Raw genomic sequence first — 18282 nt, forward strand, 5'->3', positions numbered from 1 at the left:
TAAAGATTTACACCCTCGGAAACCCTGTACAGGGTCGCTATGGGTCGGAACCGACTCGACGGGACTTAACAACAACAACAACAGGTTCTCACTGCAAAGCAGATAGTGATGGTCGTAACTAAAACGAACCCAAGAATGACTATAATCCCCACTCTTTCTCGAGGGGCTACTCTGCAATATAGATGAACTGATGGCAGTCATCTTACCAACTCACAAAGTGATGCTAAGTCATGTTGTTAGGTGCCGTCAAGTCAGTTCCGACCCATAGCGACCCTTTGTAAAACAGAACGCAGTACCACCAGGCCCCTGTGATAACCCCACAATTGTTGACATATTTGAGCCCACTGATACAGCCACTGTGTCAACCCATCTCACTAAGGGTTCTTCTCTCTACATGTCAAATAATAACTTCCTGGTAAAAAGCTAGCGGTGATGGTGGCGGTGGTTGGGTGCCATGGAGTCAGTTTGGACTCATAGTGACCCTGTAATAAGGTTTCCGAGGCTGCAAATCTTTACGGAAGCAGAAAACCTCATCTTTCTCCCATGGAACAGCTGGTAGTTTCGAACTGCTGACGGTGAGGTTAGCAGCCTGACCCATAACCACTACGTTACCAGAGTTCCTTAGTAAGAAGCTAGCAGTAATGAATTTTTTTATATTCTCTGTAATGTCCGGAACAAAATCTTACACACACAAAGGGTAAACATCATGAACAATAGGAATAATGTGTGTTAAGGATCTACCACAAAGCTTGACAAACAGCAGGTATTTAATACATGACTGAGGGGACTTTAAAAAGTTCGTGGAAAAATGGAATGAAAAGACAATGGAAAATTTCCACCAACTTTTTGAAGCCCTCTTGTATATAAATTAGTATGTGTCCCATAATGAAGCAGAATGTTTAGATCTTATTTTTACATCACTGTCTTACGAATGGCCTTTGTGCTAAGAAGTAATATAAAACTAACAGTTTTTTAAAATCAAATTTAGAACAAACTGACATAAAATAATAAGCAGTGGTTAAAACTACATAGAATAAAATTACTGAAAACGAACAGAAATATTGTATCTTCTTGGGAAAAAAATTAGATTTGCAGAATTTGACCCGAGAAGTCTGGATTTGGTATAAGTAAATGCAATCAAACAAAAGAGAAAAACAAACCAAACTTATTATACCTATAAAAGTTATCAGTAAAATCAAAATATAGCAAACAATGAACAGCAAATCCAAGTTTCCATGAACAAGAACTGATCTTGATGAAAAAATTTCAGTTAAAAGAAAAATGGAAAAATTATTAGGATAGCTGTATTCATAAACAGAGTCAAAACATGTCAACGATCAAAAAGACACAAAAGGTGGGATGAGAAGCAGGGAAAAACAAAAACAAGGAAAGCCGAATTCCATTGCTTATGTTGTTAGATGCCACCAATTGGTTCTGACTCAAAGAGACCCCATGAACAACAGAACAAAACAATGTCTGGTCCTGCGCCCTACTCAGAATCATTGCTATATTTGAGTCCATTGTTCCAAACACCGTGTCAATCCAGCTTTGTGAGGGTCTTCCTCTTTGTCAAGACCTTTTACTGTACTATGCATGATGTCCTTCTCCAGGGATTGGCTCTTCCTGGTAACATGAACAAAGTAAGCAACACACAGACTTATCATACTGACTTCTAAGGAGCATTCTGGCTGTACTTCTAAGACAGATTTGTTCATTCTTCTGAATAGTTTTGACTCATTGAACATTCATGAAAGAAGATCAGAGTTGTGGGATGACAACAAGGACATCACCATGAACAAAGCAAAGGGTCATGAAAAAGACAGAAATGAAAGAAAGGACAAACTGGATGTCAGAAGAAACTGATATTTGCTCTTAAATGTAAAGTAGCTAAAGCAAAGGAAAGAAATGACGGTGTAAAAGAGCTGAAAAGAAGATTTCAGAGAGGCTCAAGACGAGCACGGTGATACAATGAAATGTGCAAAGAAAACCAAAAGGGAAGAACACAGTTGGCATTTCTCAAGCTGAAAGAACTGAAGAAGAAATTCAAGCCTTGAATTGTTATACTGAAGGATTCTATGGGCACAAAACCGAATGATGCATGAAGCGTAACAGAAAATAGAAGGAACGCAGAGCTGTTTTCCTAGTGACGACCGAACATGGCCTTCTCCTTTGTTGGAAGAAATTATGTAGGTTGCTGTGTATGTTCCTTTTGGAAGACCAGGTGATCACTCTGCACACCAAACACTGAGTTTCTACAGGTGCAGAAAGAATGGAATCATTTGCTTTCTTGTTAACATGTGACGTGTCTTAGTTTGAAAGAAGTTTTATTCTTTTGAGAACAACTATATAATTTTCATTTAAGTATATGAAAGTATTACATAATAATTAAATATAAGATATAAGGGAACTCAGAGTCCATACAAGACAGGGAATTTGGTATATAAGGTCTCCTCAACACTTTGGCTTTGAAAGAGGTCCGGAGAGCCTTGTAGATAATCCTACAAGACACAATTAGGATGCCATTCATGCTGCAGAGAGAAAGCTGTTCCTCTGACATGGTTTTGGAATCTGAAATGCTGTCCTTTTGAGAAGACATTGCACTCTTAGAAAGGTTACCAGAAGCAATTGCCTTGCTATGGCCTCAGGAATGGGATCAGATCTTTGAGGTTACACTTACAGCTACAGTCATTCTGTTAGGATCCAGGCAGGAGATCAAGAGATAGATGGCCCCAATTCGGTCTATGACCAACCTCTAAATCATATCACCTTAGACCTGGAATCCATAAACTGATTTCTGGGGGTTGAGGGTCAATCAACAGAGCCAAGCACTTGACTGCTAACGAAAAGGTCATCAGCTGAACCCACGAGCTGTGCTGCAATCAAACTATGTGTCAGTCCACGCTGGTAAAGATTATCAGCCTTGGAAACCCTATGGGGAAGTTCTACTTTGTCATATAGGGTTCGCTATGAGTCAGAATTGATTAGACTACAACAGGGTTCTGGTTTTGGTTTTGGCAAGAAAAAAGAAAGAGGATAAAAGGACATGGGTATTTCCTACGTCTAATCCCTTGAGGTTAATATAAACTTAGTAATAGATGAAAACGAAAACAGAAATTCCAGGTGAATACGATGACAGACTAGAAATAAAAAATGTTCTGTGAATAACTCACAAAATCTGTCCACACGTGACTAAGACCTGCAGCTCTATCACCTTCTTGTGTGACAGAATGAATTCATTTTGAACTTCTCATCACATACTCCATCTCTTTTGCCCCTTTCCTTTTGGAGATTAAAACAAAACAAAACAGAAAAAAGCCTTCAACATCAAAAGAGGAGAAACATTCAAGGTAGGAATGGATTGTTGCTGTTAAGTGCTGGTAGGTCAATTCTGACTTGTAGCAACCCTACTACACACGGCTTCCCAAGAGCAGCTGATGGGTTTGAACCTCTGACCTTGTAGTTAGCAGTTCAGTGCTTATCCTACAGCACCACACCAGGACTCCAGGAATACAACAGGAGTTTTGACTACGAGTCCAAGCTCTTCTCCATGTACAACTCTACCTTCACAATAATGGCTGATGATTTATGGGGCCTGACCCTGTCTGAGAACCCAAAAAAACTTCCATAACCCTAGAAAAACATACATCAATATTTTTATTCATTTCAAGAAGTCGATGGAGTCTCCTTAACCCTTTGGTCCTTTGTACGAAAGTTAAGCTAGCCTGGGCTTTGGAGCAAAGTGAAGCTGGCCAGGGCTCAGTGAGGTGCTGTCGACTGTCTTCTTCTAACCCCTTTCTGCAATCACTGGAACTCTGGCATTCTTTAAAGAAATACTTCCCACATGCCAAGAGTTGATTATTGTGGCCGTATGCACTTCCTTAAACTCCGCTTGTGTACACAGAAAAGCAAACAAAACATTCCTCCAAAGCAACATTAAAGGTCTAGTTTCAAACCCACCAAACTCCCCACATACACACATAATCATTGATGACCTGAATGGGCATTTAGTTGATAGACCCGGCTTTTGGAGCTACTATCTGCGATGTGAAGTAGGAATTTTAAGTTTCTTGGCTTTCTCATCTTAAAGATATATAGACTAATTTTTACAACACATCTGGGGCGTCTTGGTATGAAAATAAATTACACAGCAATTCCTCTCATTAGCAGCTATGATTCCAACACTGATTAGCTTAGAAAACCTCCCCAGTGAGAGCAGGATTCCCATTCTGGAGGACTTACAACCCCAAACACCCATTCCTGTAGAGTCGGTTCTAACTCTGTGTCTCCCTATGGAACAGAACAGACCTGCCCACAGGGTCTCCTGGGGCTGGACTACTGAAGGGAGCAGCTTACCAGGTCTTTTCTCCCAGGAAGTGGCTAGTGGGTTTAAACCTCAGACCTTCTGATTAGCAGCTGAGTGCTTACCATTGCATAACTTGGGCTCCTTTGGAAAAGAACAATACCCTTATGCAAATCTAGTGACAACAGAAAGCTTTATCTCCACTCAAATACACTGTCACCACCTTCATTATGATTGGGGGCGGGCAGGGGTGAGGAATACGGAAGTCTTGCTTCCTATTTAAGTTATATTCTCATGCCAAGCATCAAGCGTCATAGACAGTTTCCAGGACAAAAAGCAGAAAAGCAGAAAACAAATGAGGCTTTCAAAAACAATGAAGACTAAGTAAGGAATCAGTCCTTTTCTCTAGGATATTTCAGGGAAACCGTTGAGAAACCCACCAAATATCTCGCCAGTTGAAAAGTCATAGGCAACTTAATGATTTCTTCATTCTCATCCAAGAGGTTAATGATAGGGTTTTCATAGCAGCCAAATTGGCCCAGAGTTTGAGTCTCCTGTTGTCAGTGCCTGGAACCTTCCTCTCTGTAGACTGCAATATATTGGCTTTTATTTCAAGAGCAATAATGGTTCCTGGCAGCTCAAGTCTGAATATTTTACATCGATGCTAATAGAATGGTCAAAGTATATTTAATATGCTTCACATGGTTGAAGTATATTCGATCTGTACTTTTCAAAACTTTTGTCAAGCCACATCTCATTTTCTTCTTTCAATAATCCTATAAAGTATGTGTATCCCTATTCCAGGTGGAGGAAGGTCTTTCAGGAAGCCATAAGCAAATTTATCTTTCAAATAAAAGCTCTGGGATACAAAAAAACAAGGAAAAAAACCATAAAACTGAGAAGACATTTCTATATTAAATGGAATTTAATGAAATATGACTCTGTATGCTAAGTAATGGACTGCGAACCACAGGGTTGGCAGTTCGAGCCCACCAGCCGTGCTGTGGGAGAAAGATGAGGCTTTCTGCTCCCGCAAAAATTCCCGGCCTCGAGTCAGAAACAATTTGATGGCACTTCACAACATATCATGCTTAAGTACATCTGTGTACATCAAGTTCAGTAGCTAATAGGAGTAGGAGGAGGAACGTGTCCCACCCTCTATGCCATCAGTGATCCTTTATGATACCCTTAGGGTAAAGGTCCAATGGCTGTGTGGGGAGTTACCTCCAAGCTGAATTATGTGCACTCCTTCAGACTTTGACCTAAAGTCTAACTGTTTCCCAGCATTATATAGAATGTCTCTCTGCCTCCACCTGTCACCCTTTCTGGACGTGAGAGTTGGGCCTATCATGAACTACAAATCAAACAGCAGCAATCTTTATTGGCTATGGCCACAGTACTGATGACAGCTACCAAATAGTCTGGAGTTTTGGTGTGGTGCTGGGGGTTAATGAGCTGGACTGCAAAGCTGATTTGAACCACAAGGTCGATGGCCCAAGCTCACCAACCACTCCTCAGACACCCTATACAGGGTTACTCTGAGTAGGAACCAACTCCCTGGCACTTAACAACAATCCAATTGTCTAGAGATAGTTTTGAGCACATATTAATAAGAACACTATGTAAACTAGAAACATTATTCAAATCTACTTCCTTCCATCTATGTTGTTGTTAAGTGCTGTCAAGCAGGTTCTAACTCATAGAGACCCTGTATAGGGTTCCAGAGAGTGGCTGGTGAGTTTGAACTGCCAACCTTGTGGATCAAACTGACATCATGGTCCAGTGCTTTATCCCAAAGCACTATACCGGGATTCCGTATAGAAGGTTGCTGTTTTTGTTGTGAAGTGCCATCGAGTTGGTTCCAACTCATAGCAACCCTGTATAGGGTTACCAAGGAACAGCTGGTGAGTTTGAGCCACTGACCTTGCAGTTAAAGCCGACTTTGCAGTCCAGCACATTAACACACAGCACTACTCAGGACTCCAAGTAGGAGGTTGTTGTTGTTGTTGTTGTCAGGTGCCATCGAGTTGGAACCGACTCATAGCGACCCCATGCACAGCAGAACGAAACACTGTCTGATCCTGGGCCAACCTCACTACCGCTGTCACATTCGAGTCCATCAATGATGCCACCTGGCCAATCTTGTTAGGGGTCTTCCTCTCTTTCTCTGACCCTCCACCTTACCCAACATGACATCCTCCTCCAGCGACTGTTCCCTCTGGACAGTATGTCCAAAGTATGAGAGATGAAGCTTAGGAGGTTAGTGGCATCATAAAAAACATAAAAATAAAGCTATTTTGATACCCTCATTACCCACAGTTATAAGCGCACCTGAGCTCGCACTATAACAAATCTACACAGCAGACAAGTCACATTCTATACAAGAAGTCCATGGAGTTGAAACGAAGAGAGGAAAGCAGAAGGCTCAGAGGCTTTGTGTATGATGTCAAACAGCCATGATTCTTCAGCTGACTCTTCTGCCTTTTCAAGCCTCACAAATAAAATCAGTTAATGCCTGACAAAGAACTGCAGACCAACAAGATGCCCATCAAGTGCCAGACGCCTGAGAGGCCACCATTGTCTGTGCACTGCCGGCTTCAGGTGCCTTCCTTCCAGGGCTACTTCATTGTTGGTGTGGTTGGTGCTATTAAGTGCCACCGAGTTGGTTCCGACTCATAGTGCCCCTGTATAGGCTTTCAAAGGAGTGGCTGGCGGGTCTGAACCACCAAGCTTGCGGTTAGCAGACCAGTGCTCCTCCTACAGCAGTACACCAGGACTCCATTACAAAAGGCTTCATTCAGTTTAGACTTTCTCCTCCAGGCTGTGGGGACTGACTGGTAGACTTGAGGTTGAAGAAAGGCCTCAGCAATGCTACCCGGTAAACAGTGAGTTCACTGGTGTGGTGGAGTGGAGGTGCAATGCTGTCCAAAGGTCAGGAGGTTATGGCCGTGACTCGGGTGACAGAGAGACCAGAGCTGGACTAAGGTGTGGTACTGCGGAGGATGTAGAAGAGACGTTTCACAGGTGGGTACAATGGACCTGCTACCAGGCTCTCTGAGGTGATGGAAAGGCAGGGCATGTAGGCAATGAGGGGAAGACCATGAATGTAGTTTCTCATAACCTATTACTATAAAAGCAGCTATAGGATGTCAAGAACTGCTGAGGCTAACGATGCTAGAATGGCACCTCTATTTCCTTACCTTGGCGGCAGAGTTTGAAACTCCATGTGTAACATTTCTGATGAGGCCTCCTACGTTTCCATACTTTATCAGTCCAGTAACCCCTTCAGAAACATCATTCAAGAGCCCCATGGGATTGCCAAGAAAGTCCACTGAGCCCAGGATACGAGCTGCCTGACTGAGGAGTTCCTGTCAAACGAAATAGAGAAATATAAAATCAGCACCTGCTTGGATCTTCAGACCAGCCCCAGACAAAAACGTTAGCCATCAGTCTAGTTCTCCATTCCTATCACCACCAACAATTACCTTTCGATCCTTCTCCAGAACCAAACATGTTGCCACTGAGACAATTTCAACACATAGTGACCATACAGGACAGAACTGTCTTGCAGGGTTTCCAAGACTGTAATCTGTACAGAAGCAGACAGCCACATCTTTCTCCTGCAAAGTATCTGGTGGGTTCAAGCCACCGACATTTCACTGAGTGGTCAAGTACTCCATCATTACACCACCGGAGCGCCTCCCACAAACCTTTACACCAACTGCAAGTGATCTACCCTTTCATGGACTCCACCTAAATTTCTCCCAACACACGTATCTCAAAGATTGCTTTTATTACTCGTAGAAATACTCTTAAAAGCCATTTAGAATAAAAATGGCTAAGAAGATCCTTCACACATATTTATTAGTATATATACCAAGTCTTCCTTTCTGTCATATCTACGAAGAATTAATCATCAGCAGAAGACTTCTTAAAAGAAGGTAGATTTGTAGTTCCTCCCTCAGCTGTGGAGGGGGCAGAGGCTGGGGGCCATAAACAGGACATGGATAGACTCCTCATCAACCCCCCCTTTTTTTTTTGTCTCCACTGCCTAATTACACTTCATCATTTGCCTTATTCTTAGGTAGAAATAGCACCAATTAGTAAGGTTGGGAGGAAGGAAGGAAGGAAGACAGGAAAGTAGGGAAAAAGAAAGTATTGTAACTTTGAAAGCTAATAAATTGACCAGTGAAGATAGCAGCTTTTTATTTTGGTCTTTAAAGTCTGATTCAAAAAGTTTTCAAGTTCAACTCAAGGACAGACTCTCCTAGGCTTTACAAACATTGGTGTGGTTGTTGAAAGCAGGCCCATGCCTGGTAAATAAGAATTTGCAGTATTCTGCGTTATCATTAAAGCATTAACAGTCGTGAGTAATCCAGTGACGTCGCTGGAGTACGGCTCACAGCTCCTAAGTCAAATGCAATGTTTCAGGATTTTCATCATGTTTATGGACTTCATGGGATGTGACCTGACCCCAAACTCAACAAACAGAGCTGAACTGTTGAACTAGCTTCTCCATAGTAATGTCTTAGCAATCACTCCCCAACAACAAGCACGTTCTCTTTATGTTCCAGTCACAAAGGTCATCTACGAAGCTCACCTCCTGGAAATGCTTGAGGATATCATTGATGATAAACTCCTTAGTCTCGTACGGATGGACCCGAGTAAATGGATCCAGATTAATCACAGCATCTTCAAACCGAATCAGTGGAAATCCCAAAGTACTTTTTAGGGCCTAATTAAGGAAGAAAGAACATAACATATTTTAGTCACAAGATGGCTTTCCAGGGATGTTAACTTGCCAATGAGTGGCAAGTTGTTGATATCTGTAAATAAGAAAGTTTCCCTGTAATTAAAAAAGTAAAATTTGATTAAAAACACATGTATCACCCAAAGTCCCATCCATAACACAGAATTAAGTACTGGTAGTTTCGCGGCATAATTCCTTCTGGTCTACTTTGTGTCTGTGTGCTTATCATGTTTTGTGATTGAGGCGTACCCCACGTTCAGAAAAGCATTATTCCCAAAGTGAACATCACCACGTATCCAGCACCCAGATCAGAACAGTCAATAACATTGCCATTCTGGAAGCACCCTGATTCATGCCTACTCCCAATCACTGTTGTCAAGTGCCACTGAGTCGGTTCTGACTCACAGCAAGCCTGTATAAGGTTTCCAGGGAGTGGCTGGTGGGCTTGAACCACCAACCATGCGGAGACCAGTCCAGTGCTTACTCTACAGTACCACAAACAGTGACTACCCTCTCCTTCCCAAGGGTTACCACTATCCTGACTTCTGTTAACATACAATAGTTTTTCCTGCTGTGAATTTTATAAAAATGAAATCACTAGTATGTGCTTTGTTGTTGCAGCTTCTCCTGTCTTTGGCAGTGTTGTTAAGCATCACTGAGTCCGTTTTGATTCATGGCAACCGCGTATGGGGTTTCTGAGGAGTGGCTGGTGGGTTTGAACCGGTGACCTTGTGGCAGTGCTCATCCTACAGTGCAGTCAGCACCAAGTTTGTGAGATTCATTAGGTTATTGATTGCATTTAGCTGTAGTTTATTAATTCTCATTGCTATATAATATTCCACTCCATGTATAAAAATACAATTTATCATGTGGAAGAACAGTTAGGTTATATCAGTTTTTTGGCACAGATCTTCTGGTGCATATTTGTACTACATTTTCTTGGATATGTATTACGTAAAGAATATACACATTCAACCTTCATATGTACTATCAGTTTTGTATTCCTTCCCGCAATGGATGGCATTTCCTGCTATTTCACGTCCTGATCAATACTTGGTATCGATAACTTTCTTATTTGAGCCCACCAGTCGCTCTGTGGAAGAAAGATTAGGTTTTCTGCTCTCACAAAGACTTCCAGCCTTAGAGACCTTATAAAGGGTCGCTATGACATTTAACAATAATGATGAATAATATCAAGCATTTTAAAATATGGATACTGGCCATTTGGGTATCCTTTTATGTGAAGTGCTTGTTCAAATCTTTTGCCCATTTTTCTAGTGGTTGTCTGTCTTTTTCTTATTGCTTTGTAGGAGCTTCCATTCAATGTTCTGGATACGTCATTTATCAAAGAGACACACTACAAATTACCTTCTTGCATTCTGTGATGTGGCTGGCTTCTTCTTGTTGTTAAGTGTCCTCGAGTTGGTTCTGACTCATAACAACCCTGTGTAGGGTTTCTGAGGCTAGAAATCTTTGCGGGAGCAGAAAGCCCCATCTTTCTCCTGCTGAGTGGCTGGTAAGCCAAAACCACTGGCCTTCTGGTTTTTGCAGTACAGGGCTTAGCCTACATTTTCTTGTTGCTGTGTTTAAATGCCATCAAGTTGTTTCCAACTCACAGTGACCCTGCATAGGGTTTCTGGGGAGCAGTTGATGAACCTAGCAATTCAGTGTTTATCCTACAGTGCTACACCAGTACTCTTGTATCTTACTACTCTTTAAGTAATGAACAGAAGTTTTATTTTAATGAAATTCAATTTATCTTTCTCTTATGGTAACAACTCCCTGTGTCTTGTTTTTAAAATTACAATCTTGAGCTAAGGTCATAAAGATATCCCCATAGATTTACTTACAAAAGTTTTATTGTTTTACTCTTCACATCTAAATCTATTGGGCTTGTTTTATGTACAGCCTAAAGCAGAGATAAGACTCATTTTTTTCAGAAAGGTGTCTAACTGATCCAGTCATATTTATTGAAAAGACCATCTGTCACTTCCCCTCCTGTCATAAATCAAGTGGCTATACTCATGTGTCTATTTCTGGATTCTCTTTACTATTTATTTTTATCCTTCCTTCGATTACTACTACACTGTGTGTGGCGCTACAGGGTAAGTACTGGACTACTAACTATAAGGCCGGCAGTTCAAAGCCACCAGCTGCTCCTCAGAAACCCTATACTGGATCACTATTTAGTTGGAACCAACTCAACGGCACTTAACAACAACATCGATATCTATCTATCAATCAATAATTACTGTGGCTTTATCAGTCTTGAAATCTAATAGAGTAAGCCCTCCAACTTTGTTCTTTTCCTTCAGGATTACCTTGGACAGTGTGCACTTTTAAACACCACATACATTTTAGAATCAGCCTGTCAATTTCCTACAAAAACGCATACAATTGATCTGCAAATGTTAAACCAACCCTGCATTCCTGGAATAAATCCAGTTTAGTTATATGAGCCTTCTTATACATTGCTGTGCTTGATTTGCTAAGATTGTTTTCTTTCATGTACATGAAAAAAAAAGGTCAACAATTTTCTATTATTTGTTTCTTCTTTAGTATAAATTATAGTTTTATTATACATATCATGAACACACTATTTACAGTTATTTTAAATGCTGGTAATGCCAACATCTGGACTAACTGTGGGTTTATCTCCACTGTCAATCTTTTCTCTTGGTCCCATCTCTCAGGAAATCTGGTACTTTGTGATTAAATGAGGTACTACATATGAAAATTGGTAGAGACTTTGGAAGAGTCTTTAACTTCTGGAAGGCAGTTAGAGTACGAGGGATACCTTAATCCACTTAAATGTAGACATTTTGTAGACTGGATTTGAGTCTGCTTATTGGGCTAACTGTATGTATGGAGTCTTTCAGCAATCTCAAGTGAAAACCAAAGCCATTCCTCCACCTTAAACCGTAAGAGTGCTCAAAATTTCTTTGAGTCCTTCAACCTCTTGGCTGCCAGTTTTGCTTAGCTTCTCTCAGGGTGGGTTCCTCAGAGATTGGCAAATGCTGTAACAATAAAAGTGGCTCACACTATTGGGGGTCTCTTCTTTGCATATCCTTTCTCTGAGATATTAGCCCCTCAAATCCCAGCTCTCTTAGTAGAAATGAAGTTTTACTTTTGCCTTTCCCACCCCATGAAACTGTCAAGAGCTTTACTTGTAGAATTTCTGTCTTTTGGTAGCTGCTTTATGGCTTCTCTACCTTTTCCCCAAACCCTTACAAATTAGAAAATGCCTCAAGAATAAAAGCACAGAATAAAATGCTGGGCTTATTCCCTCTTCTCATAAATCTTAGACCCTCAAGTACTAGCTGCCTTGGTAATTTTTCAATACCTCCCAGCAGATATACACACACACACACACACACACACACACACACATACACACACACACACAGAGCTTTTCTTATAGTTCTCAGCTGGCTTAGGTTTGCTGTAGGACAGGTTCACATTGCTGGATACAGTTTATTTTCTAATCATATTTTTTATTTAACATGATTGATATTTCAAGGTTTTTTTGTTTGTTTTATTTCAAGGTTTTTAAAGAACATTCCAAATATTTTTCTTTTTTAAACGTGAAAATACTTTTTCATACTAACAACAGTTAATAAATTTCAGATCCACTTGAAATATATCCTTAAGCAGGGCATGAAGAATGAATGAGTTTACAGGTTTCCATAAGGCTACCTAGTTAGTCTAATAGCTTTTATCAAAAAGTCTATATTTTCTCCACTGAATTCAAATAGCTTTATTATATATTGAAATTTCATGTGCCATTTCCTATATCCTATTTTGCTTTCTTACTTACTTTTGAATCTTTTTTTTTTCTTTTGCAGGAGGAAAGACAGCCTTAATATTGAAACAAGTATATGCTTCATGAAAATGAAACCATATACTACAAGAAAACATGGATGAAATATTCTAAAACCAGTGCGGAGAAAACTTTTCTGTGATTCACAATCCAAATGCAAAAAAAAAAAAAAAAAGCTTTTAATTATTAAAAAACTTTGCAACTTACATCAGAGCTTTGAAAATTAGAAAAGATCAAAAATAAAAAACTTGATTAAAAAAAACAGCCATGTGATATGACCAGCTAGTTCATGTTTTGTTGTTAGGTGCCTTCCAGTCAGTTCCGACTCATAGTTACCCTGTATAGGGTTTCCAAGGAGTGGCTGGTGAATTTGAACTGCTGACCTTGCAGTCCAGTGTATTATCACACAGCGCCACATCAGGACTTCCAATAGTTCGTAGAAGAGAAAAATGATCCTTAAACCTATGAATTAGGGAAAGGAGGAGGAAAGTAAAAGAAAACTGTGAAAAAGAGAGTGAAGAAACATGGAAGAATGAGAAAACCAGAAAGGACAGAAGTCAAATATGATAGGGGAACGTAGATAAGACCAGGAAAATTAGATTTGATGTCTCAGGATATCACCCCTACTAAATAGCTTCAGAAGAAAACATTTAAGAGATTGAAGAGCATATTCTAGTTAATATCATCTAACATGCATGTTTTTTTAAATCAATAAAACACAAAACATGTTAAGAGGATGACCAAAAGGCATATAGCTAGTTCTTAGCAGATCTGAGACTTGAACATACTCATTTTCCCCAACCCCAGCTCCCTATTAGCTCCCTATTAGAATGTAGGGTTTTAGTCTTTCTCCTGAAACACTTTACTCCTAGCCCTTCCCACATGCCTCACCACAGCTCACGGTACGTGGTATGTTTTTATTGGCATCATTTCAGTGTGGCACTATGTATGGGTTCACTTGCTTTGCTTAGAGTCTCACGGTAAATAAGCTGGGAAACAGGATACTGACAATGTTCAACACTTTACTTTGTCAATACAGCTCTGAGAAATACTTTCTTCTCAGAGACAAGGAAATGAGACTCAAACAAAGACTTGAGATAAAAAGCTTTTTACCCCAACTTCCTTTTGCAACCAAACATACACAGTACCAAAGACTTTGAGAGCTCCACTAAGCTGTCAAAACCCTCAGGTTTGGCACTATCTCCTTACTAAATGACTGAAATGCTTGTCTGAACCAAAGCAATATTCTGGCCCTGAAGTAAAAATGCTCTTTACCTAGTCATTTACTGCTCTGAGCCGTCTGCTATTGCAAGTGCTGAGATGCAGGCTGTCGATGTGAATTCTTCTGCCACCTTCAGGTTGAGCTGGTCAGAGCCTAAGCGACCAGGAGAGAGCCACAAGGGTTTTTTTTCTTGTAGCAACAAAATGACTAATCAAATACAGTAGTATACAAAGTTGATGCCTATTTACTCAAGTAGCAGACCATTTCCTGTAATAAAATGGGTTCTGGAGAAAGCAAGGCTGTGTTCATAGGTCCCTAATAAAAATAGGAAACTGTCTATTTCTACCTCCCAGACAGAAACTGCTGGGGCCCTCTGAAAACTTAGGGTTGAAAGAAGAAATACCTGCCCATATGCTATAAGGTCTCAGATCACAAGCTATTCCCTGGGCCACGTCCGTTCCTTTCTTAGTTTATCTTGCATTAAACAAAACTGTCTGGAATTCTTTCTTTAAAGGTTTATTTATGGTACATAGTGACTGTTTATGTGAAGCAGGGTATTTGCCCATTTCCCTCTTGGGACAGTGTTTAAAATTACAGGGATATTTCCCTCCCTAGCACTTTCTGAAATACAATTAACAATACTGGATCTTTTTTCCTTTTAACAAATCTGGTTTTTATTTAGGGAGGGGAAGAAAAAGTAAAGGGTCTGAAGTTTCCCAACAAATTATTTCAAGCCTTTCAGAAGACAGTTTTGGGCTTTTTAAATAGTGTCTTTGTTTGAAATTCCCCCTTCACCCCCACCCTCTCTCTCTTTCTTTGACCATTAAAATGTGGGTTTTCTTCCAAACTAGATTGCTCAATTAAAGCCCTTCCTTTATAATACCCTATGCTCTAAATGGTAAAAGGACTGTTGTGGGCCACCTTCGGAAACCTTTTAAAGGCTCTTGATTTCTTTTCATCTTAAAAACAACAAATATATAAACTACCTGGCATTTTGTTCTGATTATGCAGTCTCACACATAAACTTGGGCGAATAATGGGGGATGTGGGGGGAGGGAAGGCTGTGCTTGCCGGCTCTGCATTTGTGAAGTGGAACTATTATCTCCCCTTCTTCCATGCTGGAGTCAGGAATCCAATTGAGATAGCAGATGTGGAAATGCTTTGAGTCCTTCTGAGCAGACACTATATATGGCAACAATGTACTCATCTGAGATTTCTGACAGTCTCACTTCTGGTCTGCAGTCAGGAGAATCTAGATAATTATTCCTTCAACACCAAAGACATGGTTACCTTTTAGTCATACTCTTGTAACTTTGGTCTGGGCTAGGACTCTTATTTTCCTAAACATATACTTGTAGGGATTATATATTCATCGAAAAGAGCATATTGCCCTTCCTCAAAGCTATAATAAAAGGATATTACTCTGTTAGAAAACTCTGAATAAATGACATTACTTTATGAGTCCCAGACTCCAGTAGGACTCAAATATAGTAAAATAGTGGCTTCCACAACCTGAGAATTTAACTCTGAAGTCACCATTTCTGGTGCTCTACCTGAGTCCTGGTGTGGCGCTGTGGGTTAATGCGCCAGACTGCAAAGCCATTTGAACTGCAAGGTTGGCAGTTCAAGCTCACCAGTTGCTCCTTGGAAACCCTATACAGGGTCGCTATGGGTCAGAACTGACTCGACGGCACTTCACAACAACAACCACCTGAAACCTAACTCACTGTACTCAGTGTGCCCCTCATGCCTCGTAGGGCTGCACCATTTCAGTTGTTCAGCAATCACTTGAAAATGAGACATTCGACTTAAATGATTTCCAGTCGATTGTATATGGAGTGTGCACACAAACATTAGTACCATAACCGGAAGGCTCGGGCCACTTATGTTAACGGTAGATAAAATCATACTGCATTTGTCGGTCTGGGGAAAAGTTTTCCGCTGGGAGCAGTTAAGAGAATAATTTGGTATCTGTACTTCTGAATAAGAGGATTTAAAAGAAAGAGACGTCCTGGACTCCCGGGAAATGCTGAGCATTGGTTTGCTGGGTGAGTGCCAAGTGATCGGGGGAATATCAACTTTTTCAAACAAAGTCATTCCAAAGGGTCACCAAAGTCAAGTGGATACTTGTGGATATTAGCAGGAGGGTGGTTTTCCCCCACTCCCATGTTAATTCTAAGTATCTCCAGCCTCCTGGGAAACGTGAAATTAAAGCAAATTAAGCAGCCAGTCCATGGAGACCAGCGCAGCACACCCGGCACCTGCTCTCAGGAGGCTGACTGGGCGATTCCTGCTCCCCTAGTCCTGACCAGCAGCCCTCCCCACTGCTGATTCTGATTACACCTCCACAGACCAGTCACCCTTCCCCTACGCCTCTCCCACTGGGATCGGATGTTGACCAAGCTACTGTCTCATTACCGATAAGTCTATTTTAGAAGTTGGCAAACCATGGGCCACATGAGGCCCACACATGTGTTTCGTTAGGCCCACAAGGTTTATAAGAAACACCAACCAAAAAAATGGAATTGCTTGCCAACGTTTGAAAATCAGGAGATTCCACATTAAAATCCAGATTTCCGGCGTCTCTTTAAAAATCTGAAGCTCTGGTAGCACTAGGCTCCCATTTCCCGACGAGAGCCCTGGCTGGGTCTGAGTGGCGGCTGCCCCCTTCAGATGAAGTGTGTACTTGCGTGTGCCTCCCTTATCTCAGTACTGGCATAGCCCTGAAGACATCTGGATTTATGGCTACAGATTTATTAGTCATTTGCTCCTGTTCAGAGACAGACGACACACCACCATCTTGGAGCATCTCAGAGACGGCAGTACAGACCAATGAGAAAAAGTGGGTAGTGGGGAGGTGGGTTCCTTGTAACTGAAGTGTAACAGAAGAAAGAACCCCAATCAATGGGCCCAAACTGCAGGGAGGCAGATTTAGACTTAACCTGAAACAAGACTCTCTTAAAATCACCTGATTCCACTTCTGATCCTCTCACTATCAAGCTACACAGGATTGAGTAGTTAAACATTTTCAACTTCCATTTCCTTATACATCAAGTAAGGGGATCATCAAGGATTCTTACAGCTCTAAAATTCTGATTCCTGATATACGAGGAGGAGGATAGTAGAGTGAAAAAACACACCCTTTAGTTAGATAAGACTTGGATTTGGATGCCTTCCCCATATCTTACTTGAAATGGTTGTGATTGCTGATAATGAAGCTGATGTCTAGGCTCCACCTGTCAAGTGCATACAGGCATGCTAATGGATGGATATGAATATTATGTCCTGATGTAGTGAGACGTTAGGTCCCACCTCGGGGAGTATGCAGTCAAGTCTTCCCTGAAGGCGGTAAACATTCCCAGAGTTCACCATTCAAGGTATGGGTACTGAGAAAGGAAGGAAGAGTTGGGAGGGCAGCCAAAAGGAAGCTGTTGTCTTGCTTTCGGTTTTTCTCTTGCATCTGGGGGCACCCCTAGAAAGGAACCTATCACCTCACTGAAATAAGCCGGGAGCTAAGCAGAGAGCAGATGGGTTGTATGTACCTGACAGTGCAGTAACTCTCTCTATCACTACTTAATGTTTAACACAGTCACGCTGAAAGATTAAAAAAAGAGAGTAAGATCCAATCGCCAGTGCTGCAGTTAACAGTGAAGCACTGGGCCACTCTGCCACAGGGCTCCTTCATAAGTCAATAAACCGTCTGAAAAAGACAGCCTGTGAAAACACCCCCAACAAATGACAATGTAGGGCAGAAAACACAAATAGTAAACAAACTCATTCTTTCCCAAGGAAAAGTCCATTTTTGAGATCTGCCCAGTTATCAGCTCACCTTTAGGTCCAATGGCAGCTTGTTGGAGGTGAACACACTCAGCTTGATCTGGGGTATGCTGATTTTGAGATTTTCAAAGTAGTATCGAATTGGTGTTCCGCCTTGCTCAACTGTCTTTTCATGGAGGGTCTCATCATATTTTTCTACTTCTGGTACAAAGACAGAATTTTTGAAAATGGGAATCTCCTAAAGATTCATAATGCAGATATTTGCACTCATATTAAAAACATGTAAATTTCCATTTCTCTAAATTTAGTTTTCAAGGGACCAGTTATGTGTTCATATCCTGAAGTCATTTCTTTGTAAAAGCCGATTGGTTTCATGTTGTTTATCCACACGGTAGAGTAGATTACTCTTTTTA

The 18282-nt window shown here is 41.0% G+C and overlaps 1 protein-coding gene across 2 annotated transcripts in view; it reads right to left on the reverse strand.

Moving 5' to 3' along the window:
- Window positions 1-18282, reverse strand: part of VPS13D (vacuolar protein sorting 13 homolog D (S. cerevisiae)) — a 360697-nt gene that overhangs the window by 124716 nt on the left and 217699 nt on the right. For both annotated transcript variants that reach the window (XM_006866375.1, XM_006866374.1), the window contains 3 exons: window positions 17922-18070; window positions 8901-9035; window positions 7501-7668 (listed from right to left, as the gene is read on the reverse strand). In XM_006866375.1, coding sequence (XP_006866437.1) covers window positions 7501-7668; window positions 8901-9035; window positions 17922-18070 — 452 coding nt within the window. The remainder of the gene's footprint in view (window positions 1-7500; window positions 7669-8900; window positions 9036-17921; window positions 18071-18282) is intronic.

Source organism: Chrysochloris asiatica, unplaced genomic scaffold, assembly GCF_000296735.1.
Source record: "Chrysochloris asiatica unplaced genomic scaffold, ChrAsi1.0 scaffold00090, whole genome shotgun sequence".
NCBI lineage: Eukaryota > Metazoa > Chordata > Mammalia > Afrosoricida > Chrysochloridae > Chrysochloris > Chrysochloris asiatica.